This window comes from Somniosus microcephalus, chromosome 9 (assembly GCF_052327205.1).
Source record: "Somniosus microcephalus isolate GS21.2 chromosome 9, FLI_Smic_1.0, whole genome shotgun sequence".
Classification (NCBI taxonomy): Eukaryota; Metazoa; Chordata; class Chondrichthyes; order Squaliformes; family Somniosidae; genus Somniosus; species Somniosus microcephalus.
In genome coordinates this window covers 170,187,705-170,209,640 of record NC_140995.1, presented here as the reverse complement: position 1 = coordinate 170,209,640, position 21,936 = coordinate 170,187,705, and the positions used below count along the sequence as shown (strand labels likewise).

At 41.6% G+C, this 21,936-nt stretch overlaps 1 protein-coding gene across 2 annotated transcripts in view; it reads left to right on the top strand.

The window, feature by feature from the left end:
- The window catches only part of eif2b4 (eukaryotic translation initiation factor 2B, subunit 4 delta), a 293,112-nt gene extending 273,780 nt beyond the window's left edge, over positions 1-19,332 (top strand). For both annotated transcript variants that reach the window (XM_085997499.1, XM_085997500.1), the window contains 6 exons: positions 3,501-3,577; positions 4,723-4,825; positions 12,586-12,713; positions 13,559-13,733; positions 15,176-15,356; positions 19,027-19,332. In XM_085997499.1, the coding sequence (XP_085853625.1) occupies positions 3,501-3,577; positions 4,723-4,825; positions 12,586-12,713; positions 13,559-13,733; positions 15,176-15,356; positions 19,027-19,223 (861 nt within the window). In that variant the 3' untranslated portion in view covers positions 19,224-19,332. The remainder of the gene's footprint in view (positions 1-3,500; positions 3,578-4,722; positions 4,826-12,585; positions 12,714-13,558; positions 13,734-15,175; positions 15,357-19,026) is intronic.
- Positions 19,333-21,936: the final 2,604 nt, after the last annotated feature.

Genomic DNA, 21,936 nt, shown 5'->3' with positions numbered 1-21,936 from the left:
ACACAAATAACTTCCCAGAAATGCTAGGGAACCAAGGGTCCAGTGAGAAGGAGGAATTAAAGGAAATTAGTATTAGTAAAAAAATAGTGCTGGAGAAATTAATGGGACTGAAAGCTGATAAATCCCCAGGGCCTGATAATCTGCATCCCAGAGTACTAAAAGAGATAGCCATGGAAATAGTGGATGCATTGGTTGTCATCTTCCAAAATTCTATAGATTATGGAACAGTTCCTGCAGATTGGAGGGTGGCAAATGTAACTCCACTGTTTAAAAAAGGAGGGAGAGAGAAAACGGGGAACTACAGTGGTTAGCCTAACATCAGTAGTAGGGAAAATGCTAGAGTCTATTATAAAGGATGTGATAACAGGACACTTAGAAAATATCAACGGGATTAGACAAAGTCAACATGAATTTATGAAAGGGAAATCGTGTTTGACAAACCTACTGGAGCTTTTTGAGGATGTAACTGGTAGAATAGATCAGGGAGAACCAGTAGATGTGGTGTATTTGGATTTTCAGAAGGCCTTTGATAAAGTCCCACAAAAGAGGTTCGTGTTCAAAATTAAAGCACATGGGATTGGGGGTAATATACTGGCATGGATTGAAAATTGGTTAACAGACAGGAAACAGAGACAGGAAACAGAGAGTAGGAATAAATGGGTCTTTTTCGGTGTGGCAGGCGGTGACTAGTGGGGTACCACAGGGATCAGTGCTTGGGCCCCAGCTATTCACAATATATATCAATGATTTGGATGAGGGAACCAAATGTAATATTTCTAAGTTTGCTGACGACACAAAACTAGGTGGGATTGTGAGTTGTGAGGAGGATGCAAAGAGGCTTCAAGGCGATTTAGACAAGTTGAGTGAGTGGGCAAATACACGGCAGATGCAGTATAATGTGGATAAATGTGAAGTTATACACTTCGGTAGGAAAAATAGAAAGGTAGAGTATTATTTAAATGGTGATAGATTGGGAAATGTTGATGTACAGAGGGACCTGGGTGGCCTTGTACACCAGTCACTGAAAGCAAACATGCAGGTGCAGCAGGCAGTTAGGAAGGCAAATGGTATGTTGGCCTTCATTTCAAGAGGATTTGAGTACAGGAGCAAGGATGTCTTACTACAGTTACACAGGGCCTTGGTGAGACCACATCTGGAGTACTGTGTGCAGCTTTGGTCTCCTTACCTAAGAGAGGATATACTTGCCATAAGGGAGTGCAGCGAAGGCTCACCAGACTGATTCCTGGGATGGCAAGACTGTCATATGAGGAGAGATTAGGTTGACTAGGCTTGCATTCATTAGGGTTTAGAAGAATGAGAGGGGATCTCATTGAAACGTATAACATTCTGACAGGGCTAGACAGACTGGATGCAGGGAGGATGTTTCCCCTGGCTGGGGGTTCTAGAACGAGGGCTCACAGTCTCAGGATATGGGGTAGGATATTTAGGACTGAGATGATGAGAAATTTCTTCACTGAGGGTGGTGAACCTGTGGAATTCTCTACCACAGAAGGCTGTGGAGGCCAAGTCACTGAATATATTTAAGAAGGAGATAGATACATTTCTAGACACAAAGACATCAAGAGTATGGGGAGAGAGCGGGAATATGGTATTGAGATAGAGGATCAGCCATGATCATATTGAATGGCGGAGTAAGCTCGAAGGGCCGAATGACCTACTCCTGCTTCTATGTTTCTAGGCTGTACAGGGTATAGAATCTGAGGTTAGAGGCTGCGGGGCGAAGAGTTCTAGAACTGATGAGATTGGTCGGAGTCTAGGAAATAATGGCTTGATGTTTGGTAGGGTCATGGTCCAGAGGGAAATGGGAGCAATTGTCAGAGAGTTGGCATTCGACCTCCGTGCAATAGAGATCCTTTCTCCGTACAACTACACATCCTGTTTGCCAGCAGATTTGATGATATAGGTGTTGAAACTGAGTTAGTTCAGAGGGAGATAGATTAGACTAAGAGGAGTGGAGAAACCGAGATGGCTGAAATTTTGGCAGTTCTTGACGAAAAGATTAAGAGATAAGAGACCATTGAGAAGGGTCTAGGAGGATAAGAAAGGCTGGAGAGATGAGAAAGGGTCAGATACATGATGGCAGTCTTCCTGGCCAAAAAAGAAAACCAGGAAAGGCAGCAGCAGAAGAGCTCGGAATCTGTTGAGGTGGAAGCATTGGGTATGAAGCTAGGGACAGATCATTTAGGGTTAGAGAGGAGAAGGTCAGAGGATTTCAAGGAGCATTGCTTATCACAAAGATATTGGCAATCGTGTATAGATGTGAAACAGCAAAGGTGAAATTTGAGCCAGAATCAATGTGGAAGGTGTCGCAATTACAGCTGAGAAAAGCGATGTGGATGTAAAAGTGGGCCTTACTAAATAACTGACCAAAAACAAGGGAACGGGACATCAATAAAGGTGAATGGGGGAAAGAGACACACGGAGGAACAGAACTTTTTCAAGAGGTGGACAGACATATTAATACAATCAGAAAAAGGGAGGGAGGAAATAAATGTATATATTTATTATAAAAACAGACCCAGGGAGGAATCATGATAGAATTATCTCGGGTCAAGTTCTGGACAGAAGCATTAAGGCATTAAAGAAACAGAGTGTATAAATAGCCAAGGAAGTGAGAGGCCTGGGGAAATGCGAACAAATGTGTGTGTCACAGGCTGTTTGGTCATGGAGGCCATTACAATTGAAATTGATCATTTTCTTGACGAACATCCATCCATGTGCACTTTAAGCAGGAGTCAACTGATGGCAATCAAGAGCAAGAACCTGGCTGATTGATTTATTTTCCCTTTCCTAGCTTAGGCCTGCAGTAGTATCCCAACTATTGCTCTGGTTTAGCTAACTCAGCACAGACCAGGATTTGAACTTGAGACTTTCTCATTTATATTGTTCATTGCTACACTCAACAGTCTCTTTACCCACTTGGTCATTGAGGAGACTTTCATCCCACTTGTCTGATTTGGATTTGGACCAAAGATTGAAGGACACACAGCAAAAATAAAAATCATTTAAGTTGAAATGTTACTGGATTACACTTAACTTTTATTTGGGGTACAACTAGTAAAAACATAGGCCCTGTCCTAACAATATTTGTATTCGTTTATATGATTAATATTGATACTGGATCTGTGCTGGCCAATCATTTGCTCTTGAAATGAGACCCACAGCTGAACATATACAAATATGTAGCTTTGGAAAATATGCAGCTTTTCTGAGTTGAGAAAGAAAAGCACAGCAATATCCTGTCTCTTCTTATCAATGGCAAACAGCCTGACCTGCTGAGTATTTTCAGCATTTTTTGTTTGTATTTCAGTTTTCCAGCATCCACAGTATTTTGCTTATGCCTTGAGGCAGTTTTTGCATGTTACAGATCTTGAAATGGTGACCATTGTGTGATGCCAACAGTGGCTAATCTCATATTTGTGTCTGATGTCACTCTTGTCAAACAAAAGTTGTAACTAGCTTTTCCTGCCCTGCTTCAGGTCATCCATGATTACTCAACTCCACTTAAGGAAGAGTTGTCAAGGGACTTGGTCAACAAGCTGAAACCAGACATCAGGTATTTCTCTCTTTATTTCAGACATTGAGCACTCTTTAACTAGTGTGTGCTAAGTATAGCAAGAGCAAAATGTTTTCTATATAGCATGAAATAGTTTCTGGTGCGAAACTTCTCTTAGTTTATATTTTTGTCAGTTATGGCCCGGCACTACAATTTAACAGGTGTGTGTGTGTCCGTGTGCATGTTTATATATTTATATCCGTTTACATATTTCACAGTATTGAACAGTAGTGTGCATGCTAATTTCCTAATGGTAGATTTTCTGGTCCTGCATTGCTAAGTTCTAGTGTAAATCTAACCAGATTTCTAACCAGTGTAGTGTCCTGCCTGCACAATTTTCCTGGGTTAGCTCATTCCCATAATTATAATACAGCCTCAGTGCAGTTTTGGATTTATGCAGGAGTCAGCCTAATAGGGGACACTGTAAAATCGCGATGTAGGTGAAATTTAAAAGGATGCAGCCACTTAAAGGTTAAGTGGATACATGGGCAAAAATTCTTACAGCTTTTCAAAAGCTTCAGAGGCATTTCAATCCATTGAATGCCTGTGCCGAGGCTGGAGAGGGGAACAAAAAGTGCCCAGCAAAAATCAAATGGAAAAAGGAAACCCAATGTGGTGACACAATATAGAGTTTGGGGAAAAGTGATGGGAGTGGCACAGCACCTGGCCTCTGCTGGCGAAGTGGATTTTATGTTGCATGAGGTGGATGTAACGAGGGTTACCCTCTTTAGCACTCCAGGGTACCCTCCCCATAGTGCAGCATATGCTCAGTAAGCCTGGAGGATAAATGGCAAGGACTGAAGTGACAGGACCATGCCTATGGTGGAGTTAGATTGCAGATTACAGCAAGTGGCACAAATCACACTGCCTCTGGTGAGTTGAAGCCTACTTACACAAAGTTCCTTCAACAAATCAAGCAAAGTGTGGTTTTGCCCACAGAGCCGTTTGGTAATCTAATAGTTCTTTATAATACCAACACGCATCCATTGTCTTTCCATGACTATCATCGGATAATAACGTGTGCGGCGTCACACCTATCATTCAACATGATTTTGGTTGAAAATAATACTCAAGCTAATGAACAGGGTTTGTGTGTTTTCTGTTTAAGGATTTCTTTTTGTTGATGTATTGTTTCTGTCTTCTAGTTTTCTGAATCAGTGCCGCCCACTCTCAGCAAGTATGGGCAATGCTATAAAGTTCATAAAGAAGGAAATCTCAAATATTGCCAGAAGCATGAGGGAGGACGAGGTAAGAGCACAGTTTTATACTTCAATGTGATGCATTATTTTAAGGAACTTAGGTACTTTACTGGAATTCCAGTAATAACCACAAGAGACAGTTTTTTTTATGTAGTTTAACTTCAGAAGGGGGGGAAAAAGGAAAAATTCAATAGGAATTGACTATGTCCAGTTCCTATGTCAGCGCTGATTCACTCAAGTAAAATATAGGCCCTACTGTCAGCCCTCTGCAAGTACATACAGAGTTCCAGAATCAACATAGACATCATGCTAATATGCTATGTCCTTGCTAAAACTGGTTAAGCCGCTAACTGGAATACTTCATGGTAACAGCCTGATCCAAGCTTTTTCACTCTTTTGATAAAGAGCTTTGTAACACACTTAGCTCAGCCTCACTTGTGAGTAATGGATCTTTCATAATAGAAAAAAAAATCATTGGCTGGATGTTATCAGCAAAGAAATTCTCCATCTTTCTAAGAAAAAAATAATGGTTTCTACTTCCTCCTTGATTTAGTGTGGGACTTATACTCTGACGTTCTTCTGCTAAGAAAAAGGTGTGGGAGGGATACAGGTTAGAAGAAAGAAGAAAATATTTTTCATGTGATCTTCAGGGTAATAAATCACATCTGTTGCATAGGCCACAGGCTGGTGTTAGGGTAGCTGAACAGGACTTTGAATCAGCACTTTCACTGCTTGTATCTGTTTAAATGACCTATTATGCAAGTGATACAGATCGTTAAAATAACTTCACCTTGAAATCTAACTATTGGCCCAAAAATTGCGGTCGGCGGTGTAGCTACAGAGTAGAATGGAATCATAGAATGGTTACAGCACAGAAGGAGGCCATTCGGCCTGTTGAGCCCGTGCCAGCTCTCTGCAACATTTCCCAAGCAAAATTGGATTGATCAATTAATTACGCTTCAGAAATCACCATTCTTGGAGATTCATCATCGACAACAGCTGCACAGCTCCTCTGGTGACCAGGCTAGCAGTAATGCAGTAGTGCCTTTCCTACACTCAATGCCCTTTAACAACTCATCAATCACTGATATCCTTCATTGGTTCAGTAATTCTGCCAATGTCCTAGATATTTACTGCATCATCAGTTGTAACTATCAACACTGTATCTGTCTCCTCACTGCTGGGCTCTATTGACCACTGTCTCATATCTCCCTCTTGCAGAAAGATCTGCAACAATTACAAATCTGTAAACCATCCCATCTTTCACACTATAGAGCTAAAATTGTGATGCTCCATGCTTCAAGAATTCATCGCTGCCTTTCTCCAATCAAACTGACACATTCACCCTGCTGACCCTTCTATCTATGCCAGTGAATTAACCAATGTTATTCTAGCTGCATGGAAAAGTTTCCTTCTGTCAGATCCGGCATTGCATCTTGGTTTAATTGTGTCTGCTGTTCTGTTGTCCCAAAAATTCTGTCCATCACATCTTGCATCTTGATCAATCCAGAGGCAAGCTTATCTCTGCTTGTAACTTCTGTAAATCCACTATTAGAGCTGCCAAATGCAACTTAATTGAATTGACGGGTCAACTGCTATCTTCCTACTCCACCAGTAGTTAGTCCTGTACCAAAGCTGTCTCATAACCTTTATGGATCTTCCTCTTCCCCCCTCTCCCATCTTTGTGTTTTAATGGCAAGCTCTCCTATAATAAAAGCTAACCTTTTTCACTCACTTTTCTCTTCAAATTCTGATTTTAATGATCTTTAATAAAGAACCTCCTCCCATAGCCCCATTTTGTTCAATCATTATGGCCATTAAGTTTTATTGCCACTAAAGTCTATTAGACCCTCCACTCTCTGGACGCCAATGAAACTACCTTAACAATCATCCTCAAGATGTGTACCCTTCTCTTATGCCAACCCTTTAACCTCCCTTACTCCCAATGGAAATTTGCTTAGAGTTACCCAATCCCTATGAAATGTCATCGCTCTTGCCGTTCAAATATCCTACTGCTCTTACTACTTTCTAAAATTATAGAAGCTGCTACCAACTCTCTAATTATCCATCACCTTGAAAGCTCTGGCTTAATCCATGATCAGCAACATAGTTTTCGCATGCCTATTCTACTAGCGATCTTGCTTAAAAGTGCACAGCGACAGATCCTGTCAGAGGGTTTGGAGATGTTCAAGACTATGCTCATCTTTTTGTCTTTAGTCTTGATAAAGGGTTCACACCTGCAACATCAAAACCTGTCTTTTCTCTACAGATGCCAACTGACCTGATGTGTTTTTCTAACATTTTTGTATTTTTGCTTCAGTTTTCCAGCATTTTCTGTTGTTTTTCGTTTTTATTTCTTCTAGCGATCTTGTTGCCTGTTTTATGCGCCTCCAGAATTCTGCTTTTTAACACTTCTGCTATTAATATGTCATTGCCCTGAACATCTACAAAACCTCTGAAAGGATCTGACACTGCATGTCTAAGCTAATTACAATCTTATAGCTTAACACTAAAGTGATGCTCATGACTATCTAATTTCAAGTCCCTCTATCTGTACGACAGTTGATGGGCTCATCACCATTTTTTCCCCCCAAGTCAGGGTTTCCCCCAATGCCCTCTCCCACTACCTTTCTTCCTCATTTCAATAAACCTCTCCACTCATCATCAAACCCTATCCATTCTTTTGTTGATTATTCCACTGTATATTCAGCAACCTTCTTCCGGTCACATACCCTAAGTGCTCACAACCTTCAGTTTTCACTGTGCAATGGTTGAATCACTACGGCGCATATTTTGTAGCCAACGGTGAATGAACAGCACTAGCCATTCATTACACTTACCCACAGACTGTCTGTGGGCTTATACACTACAACTAGCAGTAATTAGAAATCCAAAACGGTGCAACGTCCTCTACAAGGGATCTGGGACCTGTGTGAACAGGGAAAGCAACTATGTGTCTCCTTAACCAATCAGATTAAAGAATCCTTACTTCGACACGCTTAACCAGGAAGTGTAAGTTAGAATTGTTAATTCAATGCCAAATCATGTACAGAAACCAAAATAAAGAGAGGGAGAGGAAGATGGGATTAAGAGAGTTAAAAGAGAAAGAAAAAGTTACAAAAAATAGAATTTTTTAAAAATTTCAGTGCCAGAGAGGGTGTGTGGCAGTAACTCAGACTTGTCACGCTGTTAAAAATTCACTTACATTTGATTGGGCAAGCCCTAACTTTTCCTGGCGTGTTTAGTGGGTATCTATCATGCAAGTACTGTAAATTCATGCCCTTGCATGTATTTGAATGCCAAATCTAGCGAAGCTTCTGGAGCAGCAGGGCATCTCAGACAGCAACCTCCTGATTTTTGCGTTTAACTGCATATGTGCAGACGCCGGAAGTTGCTGTTTGATTCAATCTTTTACAACGGTGAGTGTTGATAGTCTCGTCGTTATTTTACCGCAACATCTGGACCTATATCTTCAGAATCTCCTTGCCCCTAAATAAAGCAATAAAAATCTTGTTTCTTTTACTTTTTCCAAAGTCAGCTTCTTCATGTTTGCCAAGTCTAACCAACAGCTACCATTTCAACTTTTGATGGTTCCATTCTTAGTCCTTCATCTGTTCACTATGTCCTCTGACCTTAAATGGTCAGTCTTCCACATCTCCTCCATTGCTAATATTGTTACATGAAAGGCACTACCATAAAGGTAAGTAGTTGCTGTAAAGCTGCTTCTAATAAACTTGGTTGCCCTTATCATGCTAAACACTTATCTCAACAACTCAACTCTCCAGAAAGACTCCCATATCCGTAGAGGCTCTTCTAGCACCTCTCCCACAATCCTAGACAGAATATAGGAAAAAGTTTATGGTCAGATAGATGATTCCTCTCTCATCTCATCTCCAACCTCTCTGTGTCTTCGCCAACTTTTCTTGCATTTCTCTATTTTATTGATATGGTCGTGCTCCTTTGAACTTTACACCTCTTTCTTCTGGATACTCTATTCGACAGGCTCTTTTTTCTCTGTAAAGCCTCACCACAATGAAATCAAAGCTCACTGTCAAGTTTCTTTCTCTAACTCATTTTTTCCCAGGAACTGTGCAAGCTCCTTACCTCCCACAGTTTTTCACTCCGACAAAGTTCAGGCTTTTAAAACCCAAGCTTGACATTACTAATCACTGATCCCTAATTTATCTCATCATCTTTCATTCTCAACCTTGGTGGTGTCCTGCAATATGGTCCTTCACCTTGGTTTTTCAACAAGAAAACATAACCATTTCCACTGAGAGTACAAAACTGCTGGCCCATTCAATGAACAAAACAGGGGAACTGTTTACTGTCAACATTACAGATTGGAGCACATATCAGTCAAAAGTTTTGTAAATTTAAAATTAAACAAAAGCTGTTTTGAGGGGGGAAAAAATGACATTATGACCACTAAGACGTCAATTTGCAATTTTAACTATTCTGATATTACAGTGACGATGTTGCTCACTTCACAACCTTCAAGTCAAAGGCAGGGTTAGCAGTAACAATCTTAAGTACAAGAAATTACTTAAAGCACAACACCTCACACTTATGTTTAAGAAAGGCTTTACAATTTGAGATCGGTAATTATAGAAGAGGAGAAAAGTAACATTGAAATGTACAACACCCACAGATACTAGGGGGTAAAAACTGGTTATGGCCCATTTTCAAGTGTATAACCAATGGCACACTCAGAATGCTGCACCAAACGAGAGATCTGAGGCTCAGGGCCTGGTTTCCTTAATTTGGGCAAGCTGCTGGCTGCTGCTGCGCCTTCACATGCAACTGACTCATTTTGCCTGCACGAATATCGGGCCGCTTGCTTCGCCTGCGGTGGCTCAAAGGTACGCCACCGACCTGTGAAAAGAATACGAACTTATCTTGTGCGAGGCCCAGAACAGAGTTCTGCCCAGTGTATGACGTCAGGGAGGCCAGGAGCGCAGCGTACAGCCTATGCGTAAGGGAAGACACGCTCGCAAAAGCTGTCAAAACTGAGCCACACCCACAGAAACTTCTCTCGGTCTCTTCCATTGAAATTAACTTATTAAAAAAAATTTTAAACTTAAACTTTTTAAAAACTTTTAATTAAACTGGGTACATAGACTGACTTATTTCATATCAGCATTTTGTTTTATTTTTTTCATCCAAACTCTTTAGTCCCTTCCTGTTTTGATACTCAGTAAAGGTCTAACAAATAATGTTGTTAACTTCAGAAAGAGATTCCCAGCCATATATTTAATAATTTTCAGGATTAAAAAATGTTATTCAGACCTCATTTAGACTGGTAATAGATAAATCTATTTTCCTTGTCATAGATGCATTATATTGTTTATACTGTTCATTTTTGAGTTGAAAGGGCAAAATTGGTCACTGAAATCTGATAGATGTTCACTTTATTTAACTTTCTTATTCAACTTCCCAAGTAATTAAATTGAATACTTTCTATCTGTCTGTCTCTTATCTGTCTGGCCTTCTGTGTTTTTAAATGATATTTTTTCATGAGCGATCAATTTAATTTTCAGAATTTAACAAAGTAAAATAGAGTATAGAGTATGCTATTTAGTGCAAGCGCATGCAGAAATCCCAAACTTGCGGTATATTTCAAAGGCAATATGACGGTGTACTCTGAATACGCTATCATACATACCCACTGCAAAATCCGGGCCACTAAGTTAAAATGAAAATTTGAAAAGTGTAGCAGAAAACACTGTTATATTTATAGAAAAGCCACTATTACCATGAGGAATTTAGCAGCAAAGATGTAATTTCAGTAGATGACTGTTTAACCAGCCTTTATCTCATTTCAGCAGAGTATCTCAGTCGAGATGTATGCATTGTAGTAAAATCTTTAGGGTCCTGGCCTGATATAATATCGAAACTATCAGTGGGCTTTGACAGCACAGTGTATGAGTAATTAGTGTAGGGATTCATTTATACAGTGGAGAAAGATAAATTTGTTTTCTTTGGTTTTTCTAACTTGTTCACATAAAGAAAATGTAAACCCTTTGAACACAGGCAGGTCCCGGGAAATTTCTGTCACAAAGATCAGTACAGATGAGTGGGAAGGCCATTCAGCCCATCAAGCTTATCACTGGGCTGATTTTATCAGTCTTTTCCTGTATGTGCCCAGAAGATGCATTTTGGCCCTCTGGCACCAGGCTACTCAGTCAGTCAGGTGGCTTGGATCTGGCAGATCATATGTTCAGAGTAAATATATTCTCTCCATTTTAATCAGTAAAAGTTTGAAAGCCTAGTCTCTCTTCCTGTAACACTGTTCCAACTTTTGTAGCTGGTTCACCTAGTTGAACGATTCATTCTTTGGTTGGATTATGTCTTTCAAGTAAGGAGTGCCCTTGAGTTTGGGACAGTTGCTCTGTCACCATTTTCCCTGAGTCCACTCTGAGCTACCTTGTCGTGGCATGACATCATAGTACAGGATCCCTCTCTTTCTACTGAGGTGGTTTGGTGCCTTGTTCCCTTTTTTTTTATAGAATGATGGATTGCTTACAATCTCCAAGTTTTGTCTGTTTGCTTTTGTCATATTTTTGAAGTAGGTTCTGGATGTGCTGCACAGATACTGCCATTTGCTTTTTGTTGGCAGTTCAGGAGCAGTTTAAAAAAAAAAAAAAAAAAAAAAAATATTCATTGATGGGATGTGGGCGTCGCTGGCTAGGCCTGCATTTAGTGCCCATCCCTAATTGCCCTTGAGAAGATGGTGGTGAGCCGCCTTCTTGAACTGCTGCAGTCCATATGGTGTAGGTACACCCACAATGCTGTTAGGAAGGGAGTTCCAGGATTTTGGCCCAGCGACAGTGAAGGAACGGCGGTACAGGTCCAAGTCAGGATGGTGTGTGGCTTGGAGGGGAACTTGTAGGTGGTGATGTTCCCATGCGTCTGCTGCCCTTGTCCTTCTTAGAGGTCGCGGGTTTGGAAGGTGCTGTTGAAGGAGCTTTGGCGAGTTGCTGCAGTGCATCTTGTAGATGGTACATACTGCAGCCACAGTGCGCCGGTGGTGGAGGGAGTGAATGTTGAAGGTGGTGGATGGAGTGCCAATCAAGTGGGCTGCTTTATCCTGAATGGTGTCGAGCTTCTTGAGTGTTGTTGGAGCTGCACTCATCCAGGCAAGTGGAGAGTATTCCATCACACTCCTGACTTGTGCCTTGTAGATGGTGGAAAGGCTTTGGGGAGTCAGGAGGTGAGACACTCGCTGCAGAATTCCCAGCCTCTGGCCTGCTCTTGTAGCCACAGTATTTATACGGCTGGTCCAGTTCAGTTTCTGATCAATGGTAACCCCCAGGATGTTGATAGTGGGGGATTCAGCGATGGTAATGCCATTGAATGTCATGGGGAGATGGTTAGAGTCTCGCTTGTTGGAGATGGTCATTGCCTGGCACTTGTGTGGTGTGAATGTTACTTGCCACTTGTCAGCCCAAGTCTGAATGTTGTCCAGGTCTTGCTGCATATGGACACGGACTGCGTCAGTATCTGACGAGTCTCGAATGGTGCTGAACAGTGTGCAATCATCAGCGAACATCCCCACTTCTGACCTTATGATGGAGGGAAGGTCATTGATGAAACAGCTGAAGATGGTTGGGCCTAGGACACTGCCCTGAGGAACTCCTGTAGTGATGTCATGTGATTGAGATGAATGACCTCCAACAACCACAGCCAACTTCCTTTGTGCAGTATCTGATTACTCTCTTTTTATGTAAGATTTATTGTTTCTTCTACTCTGTCTTGAATATCTAAAAAAGCAAATATCTATAAAATGATCTTTTGTATTATTTCTAGGCTAAGACAGTGCTATTAGATTGTATAGATAAATACGTAAAAGAGAAGATTCACCTAGCTGCTGAAGCCATATCGAAATATGCTTTTGAGAAAATTAATGATGGTGATGTCATTCTGGTGTATGGATGGTAAGGTATATTATAAATGTTGAGTTGTTTGAATCATTGGTTCCTCATCAGTGTTTATCTAGTACTATAACATAGCTACAAGAAAAATTGCTGCCCAGCCTGTTAGAAAATGAAAAAGGTAGATACAAAAACTGGTCTGAGTTTTAAAAGAAATTCTGTTCAAACCAGCCTGGAGACCTGTGTGTTTTTTTGACACTTGCACACTTTAGTGTACAGTGCACAATTAGACGTGCATTCTACGCCATGTCACTGAGCATTAGTCTTAGTGGCTGAGTGGCATCAACAACCTGGGAACAGTTCAGTACCTTTTTGGGAGAGAGGCTGGCATTGAGGGGGGCAATAATGTGTGACATGAGGGGAAGTTTTACTGTGCAAATTGGGAATATCAAGCAAGATCACTTGGTCTGAGCAAAGTTAATTAAACTTTCTTGAAAATGACAGGGTAAATCATCTATCTATCTATATATAAGTACTTTCACTTTCATCTTTCAAGGTATTAAAAGGTAGAAATGTTGCCCGGCAGCAGATTGAGAGAGGGACACAGACAGGGCCCAAAAGCCTGGGACTCGATTTAAAATGTTGCCCGGCAGCAGATTCACAGAGGGACACAGAGAGGCCCCAAAGCCTCGCACTCTATTTAAACCGCCCGGCCCAAAACAGCCCTGGCAAAGCCGGGCTCCCCCAGCTAGTAGAATCATAGAACGATACAGCACAGAAGGAGGCCATTTGGCCCATTGTGCCTGTGCATCATGTTCTGCAGTATCTCTGAATTGTAAACCGTAGCACAATGCCTCAAATTGTATTTTCTTTGTGAAGAGATCATATTTTATTTTCTTCTTTCTCAGCTCTTCTTTAGTGAGCTTCATCCTTTGTGATGCCCACGAGAAGAAAAAGTTCAAGGTTGTAGTAGTGGACAGCCGGCCCAAACTGGAAGGAAGAGAGACATTGCGGAGACTAGTACGGAATGGGATTCGCTGCACCTATGTTCTGATTAGTGCTGTGTCCTATATTCTGCCTGAGGTGTGTTTGTAAATTCCCTTTAATACCTGTTTATCCATCAAAAGGTGACTACCTCTTCTGCGTAGGATGGCCTGCCATTAGAGACTTGTTTTGAAAATCAAATAATTAATTTTTTCACTTCAGTACATAGGATCATAGGGAAGTGCAGGACTAGAAAATACTTTGTTTTATTTTATCCAGTTTGGTTGTTTGAGTGCAAATGACATTGTTTGGGTATGGGTTGGAAGGATTACTGAGGTTGACACTGACGAAGTTGTGTTAACATACCTAGTTGATGCTGAAGGACCTCAGGTTAATGAGTGTAAGAAAACTGAAGTAACTGCTCAGCCTGGGCCCCAGCACAGCCTCTGCCTCTGCTCTCTTACTAAGCCTAGGCTTGGCCATTGAAAGATTTTCATCCGAGGACTGTCGGAGAGACCTTCGCTTCTATGACTTATCCTAATTCCATATCAGTAGCTTCTCAGGCATTTCTCTTGGGCCCAAAGTGTTGCTTTGCTGGTTGGACTCTTCTGAAGGGAGTATGAAAATTAGGCTGACGTCATAGCCAGAGAAAGACACTGTCACTTATGAGGCTATTAGATGTTTGGAGCCTTGTGTTTAGCTCTGGGTCTCTATGGGCAGTGAAAAATGTACAGAGAGAAAGAATGAAAGAGACAGGCACAGAAAGGCAGATAAAATCTATGAAATGTACAGAGGGAGAGGTGTACAAATGGAGAAAGCAAGTAAGAAACACAACGGGCTGTAATCCCCTTCCCGCCTCGAGGAGACGGGTCCCTGCGCGAGTCGGGGACCCGCCTCCCGGGAAGATGGCACGGAGGCGGGTTGGGAGCGGGTTCGGTATCCTCTCCCAGTTTCTGCCATTTTCCCGGCAGTCCCGCCTCGCCAGGGCTGGCAAAATTCCTCCCATAGAGTGCAGAACAGAGACTTGTGGAAAGAGGGAGACAGAAAGTGTGAGAAAAGGTTGATGCATAGATACAGAACCAACAGGAGAGAACGTAGCTGAGAGCCATACAAGGAGAAAAATGGGGGTCACGCAGTAGAAGACCGGGAAAGAAATGTGGAATTAGAGAGTGGGAGACGAGCAGAGAGAATTTATTTTTCAAATTTTATGTGTAAGTAACGCCACTACAGGTCAATTAGCATAAATTTAAAAAGCAGCAATATTGAGACTGCTGGATCAATTTTTGCAGTTTTCTACCATCTTTAAAATGCATGTCCGGGATCTGGAATTGCAGAAGAAATGGCCCAAATTAGGGGCACAGTTTTTGATGACTGAAAAAGGTTGTTCAAGGTTTAAGTAGTACCCAGACAGTCCTTCCTATAGGCCTTTCTTTTACTGCAAGTAGTTAATTGAGCTCCTGGCATACGTTTTACCTTTTTGAAGTGGTGTTTTGTTATTCTCTAGGTTTCCATTAAACCATTCGATATAATTTTCTACACAGGTTTCTAAGGTATTCCTGGGAGCACACGCCCTTCTGGCTAACGGCTATGTGATGTCACGTGTGGGAACATCACAGATAGCACTTGTGGCAAAAGCATACAATGTGCCAGTCCTAGTGTGCTGTGAAACACACAAGTTTTGTGAAAGAGTTCAGACAGATTCATTTGTATCGAATGAACTGGGTAAGTTTCATGTTTTTTTTAAACAATAATTATAATTTTGAATGAAGGAGAAGGGGTATTTTTAAAGCTTCATGCCGAGCTTTGTGTTAAACAAAGTAATGCTTTGTTCTGGTGCGGGGTTATCGACCTGAAAAGTTGACTCAGTTTCTCTCTCCGCAGATGCTGCCTGACCTGCTGAGTGTTTCCAGCATTTTCTGTTTTTATTTCAGAGCTCCAGCATTCGCAGTGTTTCCCTTTTGTATTGGTCAATCTAGCAACATGTGGGCGAACACCAGAAGCTGCAAGAAGCCCAACTGGTTCACTAATGTTTTTCAGGGAAGGGAGCCAGCGACTCCAGTCACACACTCTGTGATTTACTCTTAATGCCCTCAGGCAACATGAGATGGGCAATAAATACTGTGTTGCCCAGAAGCGATTTTTAACCCAACCCAGCTCAGCAGAAACCTGGCAGGTGGGCAGTTAAAATTGCCTCGGCTCTTACCTGTCTGAGAGCCACCATGGTCACAACATCTGCAATTTTAACCTGCCCTCTTGAGCCAGCAGTAAGGACAAGCGCCAAGAGCCAACAGGGTCCTTCTTTACATACGCATGTTGCGGCCCGATGACATTATTGAGACCCGGCTGTAATTTTAGCTCCGGCCTGAGCGAGGAATCCACCTGGAGTTAAAATCGGGGTCATTATTTGTGAGGTTCATCTTTAGAACTGAGTTTCTTATAGCCAGTGGGAGTGCTGAGCCACTTCACAAAAAGGGGGAAAAATCAAAACCATAACACATATATACTGTACCTCTGAAATATTCTACAAGATTTTGATGGTGATTGTCTGTTCGCGAAATGACAGCTCCCACCTGGATTTCATGATTTCCTCATTCTGCCTTTTGGCATCATAAAAGTCGGGGTAGTAAAATTTAAAAAAATCACAAGACCTGGGTTTCAAAGGTCTTGGGAAATCTGAATTGGGCCACAGGATATTGGGCTCAGTGCCAAGCTGTTCAAGAGTTGCATCTTGTTGTTGCTGAGAGTAATAGCGGAATGAAATGGGATCCGGTCCAATAAAGTTTGAGGTGAGGGCAGGGAATGCTGGAGGTGCTTGGCAGGCCAGGCGGCATATGTGGAGAGAGAAACGGGGTTGGCGGTTCAGGTTGATGACCTTTCATCAGAACCCAGTAAAGCTCCATTACCTCTTGGTATAGTTGAATCAGATGGGTTTAGAGCAGTTTGTCTGTCAGGTCTAATCCTTTGGTCACTCCTAGTTAACAGCTTTCATAGTCATCTGAAATTCATCTGGTACAGAAATAAATTGTCAGTTCATCAAAGTGGTGGATGTCGGTGATAGGGGATGAAATAATATTCAGCATTTCACAGGTTATAAATAACACTGGTTGAATTAAATAAAAGGGATGTTTCCACCTGTGGAGGAGTCCAAAACTGGTGGGGGGGTCATCAATATCAGATAATCACTAATAAATCCAATAAGGAATTCAGGAGAATCTTCGTTACCCAGAGAGTGGTTAGAATGTGGAACTCCCTACCACATGGAGCAGTTGAGGTGAATAGCATAGATACATTTAAGGGGAATCTAGATAAACACATGAGGAAAAAAGAAATGGAAGGGATATGCTGATAGGGTTAGAAGTAGTAGGGTGGGAGGAGGCCCGTGTGGAGCATAAACATCGGCACAGACCTGTTGGGCCAAATGGCCTGTTTCTGTGCTAAAACGTCTATGTAATTCTGTGTACATGAAGGCACACTGATAGGGCCTTAGTCACAAGTGTTTGTGGAAAAAATCGACCCCTAACTATTCACTTGAAAAACTGTAACTGATTTTTAAAAAAGAAAACTACTACTGTAGAATGCCTCCCTAACTAGTGGCATTGTTTGTGAGCGTAGAAGCAGAAATTCTGTCACCCTTCACCTGGTCCGAGCAGTGGGAGAGGAGTTAGGGAAGGAGGCTAACTGGGAGCTGAGGGTAAAAATAGAAATGTTTTAGTACCCAGCCATAGAAACATAAGTTTTTACCCTGATCAGGAGCATGCTATAGAACGATAAATTAAAATGAATAATGTAGGAATCATTTATGAAGGAGTGATTTTTTTTTCCCCCCACAAATTTTCTCCTGTACTGAAATACAATAATAATATTGAACCACTTTCTGTTTCTATAGTTTTGTCTGTTTTATACCCTGCTTCAATTTGTATTTTGTAGGATACCACACATTCACCCACACTTAAAATAGTTCCTGAGTGTCAAAATAAGTCTGCTGTTGTGCCCTTTCATTTTTAGAGCTGAGTTTGAATCCAGACCAAACTGTTTGGATGACAGTGGGTTTTTTTAACTAAGTTTTCAGCTCTGCTGATGCTAAAACAAGCCCTAATAATAAAATAGTTTAGATGTTCTCGTATCAGAAATAGTTTTAGTAGTGAACTATTAACCCTTTATAATTAAAATTAACACAATTAAGGAATTAAAGGTACACATTTATACTTACCTTGTCTAGCCCCTATTCCTTTTCCATTGTCTTCCTCTGCTATATTTATTACTTTAACTTTATTTTACCTTATTTCTATCTCTATATATAGTAGCCTACAGTATTAAAACACTTATTTGCTTTCCTTTGCCTACCGAGTTCAAATGTGCATTTTTTAGGTAGGCGCAACATTGGAAAAATTGGCCCTTGGCTGAAAGTGACTCTCAAGGTTTTTTCCCCAGCCAGTTGAGACTCCGGACACTAAAGTTTGGTCTTGACATTATTCTGGCTGCTCAATCTTGTATGGAATTTTGTGGGGGGAAATAGAAGACTTGCTGTGGTAGAACAGGTTATCTTGTTCACCGTGCTGATGGGCCAGTTGTACCCAGACACGATAATGCACCTACAGTGTAGTATGGATTAAGCAGGATAAAAAAATATGTGCTGATTTTTCCAGTGTGAAATTGTTATTTCATGTGAATAAACCACTGTGGCAATCTGGTAGTCTTGTGTTCACGTGTAAAGAAAGAAAGACTTATAGAGTCAAAACAGCACAGAAGGTGGCCATTTGGTCCTTTGAGTCCGTGCCGGCTCTCTGTAGAGCAATCCAGTCCTATTCCCCCACTCTAGCCCTGCAAGTTTATTTCCCTCAAGTGCCTATCCAGCCTCCCCTTGAAAACATTAAGTGCCTCCGCTTCCACCATTTCCGTCGGCAGCAAATTCCAGGTCTTCACCACTCGCTGCGTAAAAAAGTTTTTCCTCACATCCCCCCTATATCTGTTGCCCAAAACCTTAAATCTGTGTCCCCTAGTCCTTGTACCATCAACTAGTGGGAATAGCCTTTCCCCGTCTAGCCTATCCAAACCCGTCATAATCTTGTACACCTCTATCAAATCACCCCTCAAGCTCCTTTGATCAAATGAAAACAAATCCAGCTTCTCCAACCTGTCCTTGTAGCTAAGATCCCCCAGCCCCGGAACCATTCTGGCAAATCTCCTCTGCACCCTCAAGGGCCTTCACATCCTTCCTAAAGTGTGGTGACCAGAACTGGACGCAATACTCCAGTTGTGGCCTAACCAGCGCATTGATATAGCGCCTTTCACAACCTCCGGACGTCCCAAAATGCTTTACAGCCAATGAAGTACAATTATAGGTGTAAGTTAACAGTAACACACAGTAAATTTTCAAAATGGTCTATTGCAGATGATCCTGATGACCTTTTGGTAACCCGAAATGGAAGTACTCATCTGAACAACTGGCACGCAAATTCCAAGCTGCACCTTCTTAACCTGGTATATGATGTCACACCGCCTGACTTTGTTGATTTGGTAATCACAGACTTGGGAATGATCCCCTGTACCTCAGTACCAGTAGTACTGCGTGTAAAGAATGTGGAGTAGTAGGATGTTGTGAAACCATCTGATGAATTGCTATTGACAATGGTAACTGTGATTACAGTGTATTCAAGTTTTCTCTGGCATGTAATAATAAAAGAAGTAATTTGGTTCATTCTCTGTGCGCTCTGTGGAAAGACCAAAAGAAGATTAAGCAATTTACATAAGATATACGGCACAGAAACAGGCCATTCGGCCCAACCAGTCCATGCCGGTGTTTATGCTCCACTCAAGCCTCCTCCCGTCTTTCCTCATCTAAATCTATCAGCATAACCCGCTATTCCCTTTTCCCTCATATGCTTGTCTAGCCTCCCCTTAAATGCACCTATACTTTTTGCTTCAACCACTCCCTGTGGTAGCGAGTTCCACATTCTCATCACTCTTGGGGTAAAGAAGTTTCTTCTGAATTCCCTATTGGATTTCTTGGTGACTATCTTATATTGATGGCCTCTAGTTATGCTCTTCTACACAAGTGGAAACATTCTCTCTCTATCCACTCTTATCAAAACCTTAAATAATTTTAAAGACCTCTATTAGGTCACCCCTCAGCTTTTCTTCAAGAGAAAAGAGACCCAGCCTGTTCATCGTTTCCTGATATGTATACCCTCACATTTCTGGTATCATCCTTGTAAATCTTCTCTGCACCCTCTCCAATGCCTCTAAATCCTTTTTATAATATGGCGACCAGAATTGTACGCAGTACTTTAATAAGTGTGGTCTAACTAAGGTTCGATACAGGTTTAGCACAACTTCTCTACTTTTCAATTCTATCCTTCTAGAAATAAACCCTAGTGCTTGGTTTGCCTTTTTCATGGCCTTGCTAACCTGTGTCGCAACTTTTAGTGATTTGTGTATTTGTACTCCGAAATCCCTTTGTTCCTCTACCCCACCTAGACTCCCACCCTCCAAGTGACAAGTGACCTCCCTATTCTTCCTACCAAAATGTAATACCTCACATTTATCTGTGTTGAACTTCATTTGCCAATAATTTGCCCATTCTGCAAGTTTATTAATGTCCTCCTGTAATTTGTTGCAGTCCTCCTCAGTATTGACTATCCCCCCCAATTTGGTGTCATCCGCAAATTTAGAAATTGTGTTTTTGATTCCAAAGTCTAAATCGTTAATATAAATTGTGAACAGCAGTGGACCCAGCACTGATCCTTGTGGAACATCACTACCCTCCTTCTACCCCTGCTCTCTGCTTTCTGTCTTGAAGCCAGAATTGTTCTTGCACTCTGTTGAACACCATTTTAAATGTTTTCCATTGATGTTCTACATCGTTGTTTGCCAATATAGTTGCCCATTTTATTTTCCCAAGTTCTATTCTCAGCCCCTCAAAATCAGCTGTTCTCCAATCTATTAACTTGGTTTTCGTCATACATATGTCCTTCTCAATTATCATCTTATAGCATATATTATGGTCACTGTTGCCTAGATGTTCCCCTACTTTTACTTATCTTATCTGCTCTGGTTCATTCCCCATTACTAGATCCAATAGCAAATCCTCCCTTGTTGGGCTTTTTACATATTGGGTTAGAAAGGAGTCCTGTAGACATTGTAGGAACTCCATTCCCTTATCCCCTTTACCTACCTCTTCTGTCCAATTAATATCTGGGTAGTTGAAATCCCCCATGATTATTAGTCTATGTTTTTTACTCATTTCCCTAATTTGTCTGCATATTTCTTCCTCCACCTCCCTTCCACTCTTAGGTGGTCTGTCGACTACACCTATTGTGATTGTTTATTATCTTCTATTTTTGTCTTGCTGATAGCTGCATCCCTTTTTTCTACTGCCATTATTTTATCCCTAATAAGTACAGCTACTCCATCTCCCCTTTTCCCCCCTCTATCTTTTCTAAATATGTTATACCCTGCAATGTTTAATTCCCAGTCCTGATTTTTCTGTAGCCATGCCTCAGTAATCCCTACTATGTCTAGTTCCTCGCAACGCATGATTGCCTCCAGCTCCCGTTTTATTATGGACACTGTGTGCATTGCTGTACAGACAGTTTAACTCATTTTTAATAGGATTTCCTCTTGCTTCATATTTAACCATCTTTTTAGACTCCTGTTCTATTACTCTATTTATTCCCTTGCCAACAATGTCCTCCCTTACTTTATTCTGTCCTATGCTCTCTTTTCATGTTTTGTTTATATTTAGGCTGGTTACATTTCTTGTAGATCCCTCCCCCCCCCCCCCCATCTTACTGGTTTAAAGCCTTTGCCACCTCCCTATTTACCCTTTCTGCTAGGACATGGGTCCCATCCCAGTTCAGGTGGAGCCCGTCCCAGAACTGGTGCCAGTGTCCCATGAAAAGGAACCTCTCTTTCCCACACCAGCCCTTTAGCCACGTGTTAATTCTCCTGATCTGTCTGCTTCTATGCCAATTTGCATGTGGCTCGGGCAATAATCCAGAGATTGTTACCCTCGAGTTCCTGCTTTTTAATTTAAAGCCTAACTCCCGATACTCTTTCAACAGGACCTCCTCCCTGTTCCTACCTATGTGGTTTGTTCCAACATGGACCATGACAACTGGATTTACCCCTCCCTTTCCAAGTTCCACTCCAGCCGCCGTGAGATATCCCTTACCCTGGCACTAGGTAAGCAGTACACTCTTCGGGATTTTCGTTCTTGGCTGCAGAGGACGCTATCTATCCCCCTAATTATAGAGTCCCCTATCACTACCACATTTGTATTCTGATCTTTCCTCCCCCCCAC